The following is a 13,045-nucleotide window of genomic DNA, read 5'->3' on the forward strand; positions in this document are numbered from 1 at the left end:
ACCACCCACAGTGGGATAGGCTCTCCCACCATCATTAATTATCAAGAAAATGTCACACAGACATGCCCACAGGCCAATCGGATGGAGATAATTCTTCAATTGAGATTTCCTCTTTCCAGATACATCTAGTTGTGTCAACTTGACAAAAAGTAAGAGCACAATTGACCCCTTTTCAACTTGACACATGAAAGCATCACTATTAAACTATATAACCTTTCTTTTCTAGCCTTTCTCCATGACCCCTTCAATCCTCCGACCCCCACAGCTATACCTTCACCAATGGCCTCTCTTGGCATCTCACAATGACAAGCGTCTCAGCTTCTCTCCATGACCCCTTCAATCCCGCAGCTTTCCTGCCAGCAAAACCAGCAAGTACCACGTGGGAGACTCTTACACGTTATCAAGTTTGGCGTAAGAAAAAGCCTTGACCTCATGGACCACAGCTGCTGTATGCTGACCCTGAGAGAATACTTCCCAGAAGATCTCACCTCAATTATGCTGCTCTCTTTTTTTAAAGATCATGACTGATTTTTTTTAGCTTCAGCTAATGAGCATCGATTGTCCCAGGAAAGCAAAGTTTTCACACCAGAGGGGCTGGTTTCTTGTTAATCACAGTTGATTCTTTGGTCCCAGATAACCAGAACCACAAATCTTTTTTTTTTCTTCCCTTGAAACAACAGGGTTTCTCTGTGTAGCCCTGGCTGTCCTGGAACTCACTTTGTAGACCAGGCTGGCTTTGAACTCACAGAAATCCACCTGCCTCTGCCTCCTGGGTTCTGGGATTAAAGATGTGCTCCACCACTGACCAGCAGGACCACAGATTCTTTATTTAAAATATCACACAAATGACTGCAGCAGAATCTTTGAAGGGCCCTGAAACTTCATAAGTCAGGCCTCCACTATCTGCCATGTCTCTCAGCATTCTTACCGTTAAAGGTCTCACAACAGCTAGTTAAGCTATGAGTCCAGAACTCCAAAGTTCTCCACCTTCCTCCCACAAAACAAAGACAAACCCCACATGGTCAGGTCCAGCACCCACGTTCCAGTACCAAGTTCTCCATTTGCTTTTTGTTGCTGTGATAAAAATTAACACAAAGTGTCGGGCGGTGGTGGCGCATGCCTTTAGTCCCTCTGGAAGCAGAGGCAGGTGGAACTCTGTGAGTTCGAGGCCAGCCTGGTCTACAGAGTGAGTTCCAAGACTGTTTCACAGAGAAACCCTGTCTCGAAAAAACAAAAACAAACAAACAAAAACTAACAGAAAGCAATTTGGGGAGGAAAGGATTTCTTTCATCTTACACTGAAGGAAGCCAAGTCAGAAATTGAAACAGAAGCCATGGAGGAATGCACCTTCCTGGCTTGCTTCTCCTGGTCTGCCCAGCTACCTTTTTTTTTTTTTTTTTTCTTAATGTGCATTGGTGTTTTGCTTGTACATATGTCTGTGTGAGGGTGCTGGATCCCCTGGAATAGGAGTTAGAGATAGTTGTGAGCTGCTGTATGGGTGCTGGGAATTGAACTCAGGTCCTCTGGAAGAGCAGCCAGTGCTCTTAACCTCTGAGCCATCTCTCCAACACCCACTCCCAGCTACCTTTCTTGAAAAACCTGTCCAGGGACAGCACCACCCACAGTAGGCTGGGCCCTTCCACATTAGTCATTAATCAAGAAAATGCCTTACAGGCCAGTCTGAGGAAGGCAATTCTTCATTGAGAACCCTTCCCATAGGCGGGCGGTGGTGGCGCATACCTTTAATCTCAGCACTGGGGAGGCAGAGGCAGGTGGATTTCTGAGTTCAAGGCCAACCTGGTATACAGAGCTAGTTCCAAGACAGCCAAGGCTACTCTGAGAAGCCCTGTCTTGAAGACAGAGAGAGAGAGAGAGAAAGGGGGGGATGAATATATGTCCTAGAACTGTATACATTCATGTTAAGTTAACGAAAACTAAACAGCACACAGTTTGAGTCATCCTGAAGCCACATGGTACCTCAGGTGGGACCCCAGACTTTGGGGCTCTAACCCTGGGGAGATCCAAGCTACCCAGACCTCAAGCAGGCGGTGCACCAGGACCCCCAGACACAAGCTGAGTGCTGTCCTTGCTGGAATAAAGGGTGCAGCCAAGCCCAACCTCTCCCAGGGTAGAGGCACAGGGCCTATTCATGGGCTGCCAGTACTGAGGTCATTATCCACTTCCCTATGGGGGTAGGGCAGGGAGATACCCCCCAGGGGGTATTCTAGCCACTTCAGGGACAAACTTACACTCAGCCTCGTGCCTCAACCTCTTGTGCCCTGTGGCCCCAAACTGGAGGTCCAGCAGGTCTGGAACAGTATGTAATGACAGAAGGACCCCCATGAAGACAGGCCAGGGACAGCAAGAGGGAAACTTAGGCATAACAGACATGGACACTGGCTGCTCCTGGGAGTTGGCAGCCTGGTTCTCGTGAGTCCCTGGGGCCCACCCCCGCCTTTCCCTAGGCCCGACCCCAGGCTGCACCCTTGCTGGAGGCTCTGGCCTTCCCCAGTCAGCTGGCCCTGCATTTTTCCCAGCTGAGAGCACTTTACAAATACTGATTCCAAGCTGCTGATGAGCAGAGTAGGGGAGCATGGAAACGTCTGCCCCTGTGCTGGCATGCACTTATCCATCCCGCCGTCTGTCTACCTGTCCAGCTAAGCCTCTATCACACGGTAGCCCTGGGCAGCTGTCCTCAGGGGCCTGCTGGCTGCAAGGAGGGCAGGGAGGCTGTGCCCTAGTACCTCCCAACCGTCTCCAACCTGCTCCCAGGACTGCAGCAATGCCCCTGGTATGACCCGGGAGGGGCACAGACCCCCGGCTTCAGCCCCTCCCCCGCCACGCCTGCTCTGTCCAGCTGCCCAGGCAGCCTGACCTTTCTGCTGCTGCACAGCTCTTTGCAGAGGGAAAAAATGTCTTTTAAAGCAAAAGGCAAACAAAAGCCGCTGGTTATTTTTAAAAATTCTTGCTATTTTGAGGCAGGCACGTCTCCAGGGCAGCAGCCGGGGCCAGGCTCTTGGCCACCATACCTCCTTACCCCCTGCCCAGCCAGACCTCAGAGGGCCAAGACTCTAAAAGAGGGGTTATGGCCCATAACCCTGCCTGACAACATTGGCAAAAGTCCCATGAACCAGGCTGGGCATCCAGGGTGGAAGTTCAGGGCAGGCTCTGGGTTCAAGAGACCATGTGGCACTATGAAGCCACTTCTCCAGCCTAGGGACAGGGCAGTGGGAAAAGGTACACAGAACAGGGTCAAATAAGACAACTCCATGATGGTATGAAGGTTCCAAAGCCCCAGTGGGAAGACGACACCTGTCTCCTGGATGGGCAGAGGTGATGCCAAGGTAGCCAGCCCTAGAGTCACCCGGCACAACGGTTCTAAGGAAGGCCATGTGAAAAGCAAGTGGGGTTGATCTTGAGTCTGGACATCACAGACGTGAGGATGAGAGGGGAGCTGGAGGAGCCTCCCAGACCCGGGCACGCAGAAGGTAAGCCTCCCGGCGGGCAGCCTCCTAGACTCAGGTACCACTTCACCAAGAGGTGAGTTACAACTGGCACCGCCAGGGAACGGCCAGTGCTCTGCCCTGGCGCTCTGGGGTCTAGGGAGACCCAGGCTGGGTGGAGGTGGCTGAGACATGTCTTGGGGCTGAAGGGACCAACCCACCTTTCTAGGAGTGACTCAGCGAGCAGCCTGTGACTCAGCCTGCGCCCTGCAGGAAGAAGGCCCGTTGCCAATTCCCGGGGACAGGCCAGGGTCCCAGGCGGTGCTGGGTGGAGGCAGGAAGCCCTTCCTAGCCCCAGGCGTCCGGCTAATGCCCTGACCGCTCCCCTTCAGATCAAGCTCCAGGGCACCTGGACCTGCTGAGTCCTCCAAGACCTTGAGTGATCCAGTCCAGCCCTGAGTCTCTCTGTCCTTCCCCACCTCACACAGAAACTCACTGCCACCACAGAAGGGGCTGTGATGGCATGGCCATGATAGGGTCTGCTCAGGCTAACAGCTGGGTAAACAGGCAGAAGAGCTGTTACTTCAACAAACCAGGGAGTCCAAAAACAGGCCATGTGTGGACTCCACCCCAAGAGACAGGGGAACAGAAAAGCCCAGGGGGCCACCAGCAAGCCCACCACTCAAAAACTGAGGTAAAAACAAAATGGGGGTTCGGTGTGGCTCTGAGGTGGGGTGCCTACTTGGCACATACGAGGACCTGGGCAGACTGCAAAAGAGTCAAATAATTCAGCGAAAGCATGGGACAGAAGTCAGCACATGCCTGTAATTTTAGCACTTGGGAAGTCGAGGCAAGGAATTCAAGGTCATCCTCAGCTACATTGAAAGTTCGAGGCCAGCCTAAGCTACATGACATACTGTCTCATAAAAATTACAAAAACGGGGCTGGAGAGATGGCTCAGTGGTTAAGAGCACTGGCTGCTTCTCCAGAGGTCCTGAGTTTAATTCCCAGTAACCACATGGTGGCTCACAACCATCTGTAATGAGATCTGGTTCCCTCTTCTGGCCTGCAGTCACACATGCTGTATACATAATAAAATAAATAAATCTTTCAAAAAAAATTACAAAAACACGAGAACCATGGTGTACACCCAGAACAGACGACTGCCCAGTCCACAGGTATGTCCCAAGCACCACAGAAAGACTGTAAAGGAACTAGCAGGGGTGAGGGGCCCTGCAGGGAGGTTGTCAACTAGGGGGTCTGAGCTAAGCAGATGCCAAACAGCCCCTGCACAGCAATGGTTCCTGGGGTGGGCTCATGGACCCCGAACACCCCAGCTGGCCCAAGCTCCCTGCCACCCAGCCAGGTCAGGCCAAAAGGTCAGTTAGTAGGGCAGAGGAAGTAGAGTTGATCCCAAGGGGACCCCCCACGGCTGAAACCCAAACAGTTTAGTCTCCACTGAGAGGTACAGTGAGAATGAGAGGTCAGGGCAGTGGAGTTTGTTTAAAAACAGAAAACAGGAAACCTCTGGGGGCTGCCAAGGCATGGCGGACAGTCAGAGAGGGTGGCCTAGGGGTGCACATCATTTTATTCAGCGGGAGCAAGGGACTGACGTGTGTGCGCGACAGTGGATGTGGCTGCTGAGTGCCAGCGTGGCCGCAAAGGAACAGCCAGGGTACCCACAGCCCCTGAGACCTCTTCTGCGCTCGGAGGAGAGAGAAGAGAAGAGAAAGGTAGAGGGGGAAGAAGTAGGGGGAAGCAGAGGAGGAAGGAAAGGGAGGGGAGAGGTGGAAAGAGAAGACTTGGAGGGAGGGAGGGAGAGGGGGATAGAGGGAGGGCAGGGGTAGCGGGAGAGGTATGCAGTGTGAGCATGAAGCATGCCAGTGAGGGAAGGAAGGCGGCCCCAGCTCAGGGTTGGTCTGAGAACCTGTCTGCAGGACCGCTACCTATCCTACCCCCGGGAGTCCAGCGAAAGGGGTCAGGACGGCACAACCCTGCACCTGTCCTGGCCACTGGACTCTGTGACTTGTAACTTAAGCCTGGCCACAGCTATACTTCCTGCCACTTCCCTGGGCAACCCAACTGGTCTCGGGACATTGGCCATATGGCTGAGTGCCCAGCCAGGCCCAGGGAGCCATGCCAGAAGCTTCGGTCTCATGACCACTATCAGCCCAGGACTAGCAAGCCTGTCCACAGAGCCCCCCAACCCTGCCAGCCTGAGGCAAGCAAGACAAGGCAGGCTTGCAGGACATCTGACAGTCAATGTGCCACCATGCCGACGGCAGGCAGCTCTCCCAGTCAGAGAAAACCTGGGGCGGAGGCAAGATCCAGTCACACAGCCATCCCTGGGGCACAGGCCCCTCACCCTAGCCTTATTCGACATTAACCAACATTTTTAGGCTTAGGTCCAACTAGCTCAGCCCTCATCTTAAGTGGCCTCAGTGCCCTTGTATACCCCACCCCCTCTGTGCCCTTAGCCTGGTCCTTCCAGTGCGTCCTGAAGCTCCAGGCCTCTGGGGCTGGGACCTGAGGAGCCTGCACACTAGCAAAAGAGAACAAACCCCCGTCAGGAAGGAGACTAACACACCTCACCTCTTGGTTTGAGCTGACCTGGTGAGGGGAGCTGATGATACAGGTAGAGAGAAGCTACAGCCAACAGTCCTTTGTGGCCAGGTTTGCAGACGGGGGGTAGGAAAACAGACACAGACCAGGGCCAGCCAGCTCATCCCTGCCTGCTGCGGGGTCGCCATGAGGCCTGAGCTTGGTTCCCTGGCACTGGGAAGAGGAAGATGGGAGCAGCAATCTGGCTACTGGGCCCCAGAAACTTCCAGAGCCCCCCGTCAACCCCTGGGAAGTCAGGCTAGGATTCTGGAAATGAAACCTCTTCCTGGGGGCCCTCCCCAACAGAAAGAATCCTCTTTCACGCCTCCAGTAAATGCCCAGTTTCTCCTATGTGTCCAGTTCAGGTGTCCTAGCTGCTCCCAGACAGGTGTCATGGGGACCAGCCTTCCAAGCCCAGTGCCAGCCTTGGACCCACACACCAGGGCATAAGATCCAGGGCAGCCTAGCAGCCTAGCCCGCCCTCCCCAGGCCTGTACGGCTCTCTGCCAGCCACCCCCACCCCTTCCCAGGGCATCCGCTTTCACCAGAACAAAGGCGGCTGGCCAGGCGCTTCCTGATGCTTCCTGAAGGAGCCCCAGCCCAGGGCTAGTGCCTTGGAGGACCTCCCAGACCTGCAGCACAGACCCAGGAAGAACTTCCACCATCAAGAGCTGGAGTCAGTCTGCCTGCTCCAATCCCAGAGCTTCCTGCCCCTACCATGGTGGCAGCCATTGGGCCAGCAGTGACAGGGCTGTAGTGGACAGAGAGTGCAGACAGGGAAGGCTGGTGGTGGCCTCTTCTCAAATACAGCTGGAGAGGGTTTCTTTTCCCCTGTGCCATTTTACATCTGGTAAAACCAAGGCAGAGAGAGACAAGATGCCCGTGCATGAAGCTCTCTCCCAGCTTGGAACAACCCAAGGTCCAATGGGCAGATGTGAGAAGGAGGCTAAGAGGTGCTCTGGGCCCTGGAGGTAGCAGAGTCCATACTTCATCAGGAAGGCAGTCCACTGCCCTCATCCCCTCCCACACAGCACTTGGGCATAGTGCCCACCTGCTCTGTAGGCAGTCTGGGGTTACCATGGAGATAGGGCCCCTCTCCCCAGCACTACCTCACCCCTGCCTCTTTAGGCCCAGCCATGCAGGACTGGGAGGAAGGAGGGCATGAGCACCCCTGCTGCCACCAGCAAGTGACAGTTCACATACACAGCCTCCCATAGGTGCCCCACTGTTGTGCCAAAGAAGAGGGTGGCTTTGGGTTCAAGGAGCTCCTGAGACCCCCTAGCCTCCAGGGTACAGGAATTCAGATGATGGAAAGAAAGCTGAGAGATGAGGGAAATGGACAGGGTCAAGACCAAACCAGACAGCCCTGGGGCAGCCACCTCCTCCTCTCCCTCCTTCTCCACATTGGCTGCCAGAACACAACTGTGAATTCAGGTTCTGTAAAGTTCTAGACCACTTGCTGAGCCCCGGTCTGCTCTCCAGCTGTCTGTCCACAGGATACCAGGTGGGGAGACAGGCACCGGCTGTTCAGGCCTGTCCCTCGCCTGGCTGGGGAGACACACCTTACTCTGTCTGCCCCACACCTAAGGCTGCAGTAGGCACAAAGACCCAGAAGAAGCAGAGGCCAACCAGCTGTTCTGCAGCAGGAAGGGAGACACAAGCCTCTGGACTGGAAGGATGGCGAGTCTGTAGGATCCACCATGCAGCCCCCAGCTCTACCAAGCCCAGCTCACGCACACACCCTTACCCTGGCCCCAGGGAGCCTCAACATGGCCACCACTCCTATAAGCCAGAATCCCAGTGAACTAGGACACAGATTTGTGAGTGTGACTCAGTCCTGGAGTAACACCGGAGTCCCCAGGCCCTGTTCACCTTGGGGTGGCTTGCTCAGCACTGAGACACAGCCTGATCTGTCCTCTTGCCCGCAGAGGAGCCTGGAGGCCTAGGGAGTTCAGAGCTGGCAGTCTGGGTTCAGTCGCTGACCCTCTGACTTGAAGGTGGTCACCAGAGCACAGGTATCTCAGGAATGTCCACTTCTACCAGGCTTCCTCCACATTCCTGCACCCCTCCCATCTCCAGGAGGAATTCCTGAGAGTAAACACCAGGGCGACTCTGAGGGCACTAGGGGCCTAAAGCAGGTCTGCCATGCCTTCCTGTGCACAGCCAGCACCTCTCCCCTACCAACTCTGGTGTGGCCTTTGGTGGCACCCCATTCAGTCCCCATTTTCCGTGTGCACACAGGGACACTGGAAGAACAAAGATGCCCACCGCTGGGCCTTTGCCTGGGCTGGCCCTGCTCCCAGCAGCCCTGCCCCAGGCTCTGTCTCCCCGGATGGTGACCTCACCAATCCCATTGTCTTGTGCCCAAGGCAAGCTTTGTGGCCGGAGCTGCACAGACAAAAATGAAGCCTACCTGGCCCAGGTCCAGTGTGACGTTGACCTCATTGTACTCCAGGCCACGGGACAGGGGTGGGCTCTGCCACCAGCGCTCCGTGCCGTCGATAGCGTTGCTCACAGGGTGTGCCTTGTTGCTGTTGGCAGCTGTACAGATGTCACAGTACTGGCCCTGCAGGGTGAAGATGGCCAGATGACCAAAAAGGGCTGAGCAGCCCCTTCCCTGCCCTAGAGCCCCCGTCCTGACATGTGAACCTGGGTCCCACAAAACAGGTCTCCATGGTCAACCTTCCGATCCTCATCTTTCAGTTATTAAATCAACTCAAGAGGTATGGCTCACATTACAGGAAAGCCCGTGTTTGAGGAGATACCCGCTTTAGGTGAGAAAAATCAAGGCAAGCCTCCATGGGAAGGAAGCATCAGAGGCCTTCACGGTAAGGGGAGCTCTGGCAGGGGGCTGGCTATTGGAAAGGATCTAGGATTGATGCAGCCTACGAGCAAAGGAGGTGAGAGCAGGTAAGATACCCTCCACCCCTTCCAATACCACTCTCCCTGCCGCAGGTCACTGCAAGGAACCCCACAAAGGGTTGATAGTATGGGGTTTTGCGGGGTCAGGTATAAGAATAAGAAAAGGAGAGCTCTTAGGAAGAGGGATCATCTGGGAAAGAGGGTTCATGGAGGAGTCAGATGTCCCCACAACTCCCAGCCTGTGCTTGGAGGCCCACCCCAGGCGTGTCCAGTACTTCCTAGATTGGGTCTCCAGACACAAGAGTTAAGCTGCCTGCAGCTTGTGGGACCCCTGATCGAATGCAAGTATGTGGGCAGTGGCAGGAGAGGCCTGGGACTTCAACTGCCTGTTTCTGAGCTCTGGGACAAAGGAAGTCAACATGCCCTGGGAGCCTCAGTGTTCCCGTCTGCAGGGTAGGGCCTGGCCTAGCCACCTTCTGGGGCCTGCTGTTCCTGGTGGGGGAGGGAAGGGCCATGGCTCCAGGCCAGGAGAGTGCCCCCCGCCCCACCCCCCAGACTCCACAGGGAAACCAAACCTGTCCTACACAAAGGCAGCCCTGGGGACTTGACCCTGACAGAGGCCTAGAAAGTGACTCCACTCATCCCAGACTGAGTGTGGGGTACAGGACTTTTTTCCAAAGAAGCTTGCCCCAATTAGGAGGTTCTCAGGGGCAAGAGAACCTCCAGGCCAGCACCAGAGACTGTTCGAAAAAAAAAAAAAAAAAAAAAAAAAAAAAAGAGAGAGCCTCCGCCCCACTGGCACCGAGTAGACTTTGCCTTCCTGGAAGCCCAGCTAGCTCCAGACTTCCACCTGGTGTGCCCATTCCTAAGAACCCCAGGTGTTAAATCTGGGGAGCTCCTGCCTGGCAGCCTGTAGGGGCTGGGTGCTTGCTGTTCTGGTCTTGGTTTAGATGCCTGCCCGGGCATTGTCCTGGACCACCCGAGAAGCTGGCCTGCCCCCTGCCAGGCGTTGCCTGCTGTTTACCCCACCACATCAACTTTCCTATCCGGACAGTCCCACAGGGGCCCTGGCAGCTCTTTGGTGTTGGACACCTTTGTGCTCCACCACCCACAGATCATAGAGGAGCCAGGGCTATGGTGACCCTAAGTGGGCCTGTCTGTCAAGCCTCACCGTGGCTCATCCCCTAACTGCTCTCAGAGCTACTGAATGGACAGAGCAGGGGCCCAAGGGGTACACTGACAGGACCCTGACCCCATGGGTGCCAAGCAGGGTAGAGTGGGCAGGCCTCCTCAGGAGGCTTCTTGTGGTCCAGACCATGTGGAACATGACCATACCGCCCCCAGAAGTCAGGCCCAGGCTCAAGGATGCGGGTAGTCCTCCAGTTTCCCAGGAGTCCAGGGAAGCCAGTGTGTGCCCTCTTCCAGCCAACAGAGAGGATCTTGAGAGTTAGGAAACTAACTCCAATCAGCTATTCACTGAGCAGCAAGCCACAAGCACCCTTGGTGGCCTGGATTTCCCCACTGACCTCTGGCTTACAGCAGACAGGGCTGGGAAACCAGGCTTCCTCCGCCCCTCTGCTGCAGAGGGTCCTGCCAGGAACAGAACTAGGAAACATTGGGGCTGATTAGGAGTTTCCCTTTCAATGAGTCACCAATTGCCCTGAGTGGAGGCCAGCAGAGTTCTTCTGATGCCCACCTAACACTGAGAGGGCAGGAGTGACAACCCACGCTCCACCTTGCCCAGAGGCTCTGTGGGACTCTCGCAGGCTCCTATCTGGGATGCCCAGTCCCTCTTCTGTTGTCGTAAAGGGCCCCTGACTCCTTGGGGCCATGCTGTGAGGATGGGGTCTGTGTGTTCCATGTCTAACCCCTTAGGTAGTGGGACCTTGGCAAAGCAGTTGTTACTTCGACTTTCTCACCAAGGAGACTGCAACAGAGAAGGCCTTGACCTCTGACCACCTGGCTGGACCTTTACCGCTCTAAGGAGGTAATAACAGTTGTGCAGGGCAGAACCCATCCAAGCCAGTAACCCCGAGAAAGCCTGTGCACAAGTAGAGCAGGAACTGTGGTCTAGGGTGTGGACTTAGACTTATTTCTCTTTCCAGGGAATAACAAATTACTAGGTAAGCAGTGAGGAGGCCCAGGAGCCGGCCTGCCTCTCTGGGTCAGGTCTGAAGGTTCCTGCTGGGCCCCTTCCTGAGACCTAGCTCCCTGACACCTATACCCAGGGAACTACAGGCAGAGAGGCACCCCACTTCCAACTGCTCACCTCAGAGGGGTCCTGCTCTGACTTAAACGGCTTCAAAAACAGGTGTTTGTAACTTTCCAGGCCTCAGTTTCCCTGTCTCTGATGGCCCACGCATGTTCTTACCCTCAGACCGCTAAGAAATCAGAGCGAGGGGGGTGGGGGGGAGAGCCTGGCCCTTCTCAACTCCCTCCTCCCCACTGGAGGGCCCAAGGAAGGCTAAGTGGGCAGGCAAGGGGGGTGATGGCCAGGTAAGCAGTAAAGAGAACTAAGCTCCTTCACGTCTCCCCTTTCTCCACCCCGACGAATCCATTTTCATCTACTTTCCCCCTCCTCAGCCTCCTTCCAGGAAGGTAGAAGCAGGTCCCTGGGGGGTAGCTAACGTTACTAGGCCCTGATGGCTTCCAACTCTCCCTATTCCCTAGCATGAGGTCCTGCAACGGGGCTACTTAGCCCACCTACAGGCTCAGCATGAAAGACAGGGCCTCCGGAGAGTCTTTAGGTACAGAATCGTGCCTCCTAGGGGACTGAAGCCCACGGACTAACACCTGCTGGGCAGGGGGGCCCCAGCAGGTGTTCCCGCTCAGTTAAAACGTTGCCCGCCTGCGCTCTCCCACCTCCCTCCGGAGTTCCCAGATCCCAGACAGAGAAGTTTCAACTCTTGGCTGGGTCAGTGAGATCCAACACCCAGCAAAAAGGGCGCCGGTGCAGCTTCCGCGCTCATTCCGTCCTCATCCGGGAGGCCAACAGGTTCCAGCCTGTCCCGGGGGAAGAAGGAGCTCCCGCCCCCTCCTCACAGTCAGCGGGCACCCAGGCCAAGTCCCGCCCACGCAGGGATCCCGGACTTAGGGCCGCCAGGGACTGATCACCGGTCCCCTCCTGCCTAGATCAGCCTCCCCCCGCCCCTTCCGAACTTTCCCGGCCCCTGGGGCCCTTGGTCCGCGACCCGGACACTTCATTGGCTCTTCTAGAGGCACATGCAGTTTCTGCAGGAGTTTCGGTGGCTGCGTTGGGATCCCTCCTGGTCCATAAAAACATGGGACCAGGGAGTCCTGGTGGGAGAGTCGGTACTTAGACTCCCCCACCCCACAACCACCACCCGGGCTCAGGGAGCCTCTAGGAGTCGGCTGGGTTCAGGCTCTGAAGTAGGAACACCGCAGGATGGTGTGTGTAACCAACTCCTCCGCCCCGCGCTCACCTGGATGGTCTGGTTGGGATCTCCGCCGGCCACCGGACCCCCAACCAGCTTGCAGTAGAGGTCCTCGGTGGGGCGTGAGGCACCGCGCGTCGGGGCCTCCTCGCCGCAGGTCGCGGACGCGGTGATGCGGGCGCCCTCCGCCAGGTTGAAGTAGGGCGGGTGCAGGCTGAAGCCATCGCCCCCGGGAGTCCGCGCCTCGCCTGGCAGCACCAGCCCAGCCAGCAGCAGCAGCAGCAGCAGCGGCGGCGGCGCGGGGCTCCGGGGGCCACAGGCGCGCGGTGCGCTCCCCGCGCACAGCCGCCCTCCGCGCTTCGCCATCTTCCTGCTGGGGGCAGCGGCTCTAGGGACAGCGCGCGCCGCAGGAGCCTAGCGAGTCTAGTTTGGGGCGGCCGGCCCGGCTGACTCCGCCTGTCCTAGGACGTCAGGCCCCGCCTCGGCCCGCCCTGGCGCCCGATCCTTGTGCCCCGGGGAGGGGGTTGGGGAAGGGCACAAGGGAGGGGGCGGCCTGGGGACCTTAACCCTTCGGACCCCGGCCAGACCAGCGTCCCTGAAGGGGCACCTGCTGGCCCCCGGCCAGGCCGTGGGAACTTGGCGCTACTGAGCCTTTCCTCTCCCCCAGGTCCAGGCTTCGATCCTTAGGGTCTTTTCCCTGGATGCTCGAGACCCTAGCAAGCCGGGCCTGCCTCTACCCGCCCA

The 13,045-nt window shown here is 56.6% G+C and overlaps 1 protein-coding gene across 1 annotated transcript in view; it reads right to left on the bottom strand.

Annotated features, from left to right (window-relative positions):
- Positions 1–12,682, bottom strand: part of Lama5 (laminin subunit alpha 5) — a 46,022-nt gene extending 33,340 nt beyond the window's left edge. The window contains 2 exon segments of the mRNA XM_037205457.1: positions 8,458–8,610; positions 12,350–12,682. Coding sequence (XP_037061352.1) covers positions 8,458–8,610; positions 12,350–12,667 — 471 coding nt within the window. The 5' untranslated portion in view covers positions 12,668–12,682.
- Positions 12,683–13,045: the final 363 nt, after the last annotated feature.

This window comes from Peromyscus leucopus, chromosome 4, assembly GCF_004664715.2.
Source record: "Peromyscus leucopus breed LL Stock chromosome 4, UCI_PerLeu_2.1, whole genome shotgun sequence".
Lineage (NCBI taxonomy): Eukaryota > Metazoa > Chordata > Mammalia > Rodentia > Cricetidae > Peromyscus > Peromyscus leucopus.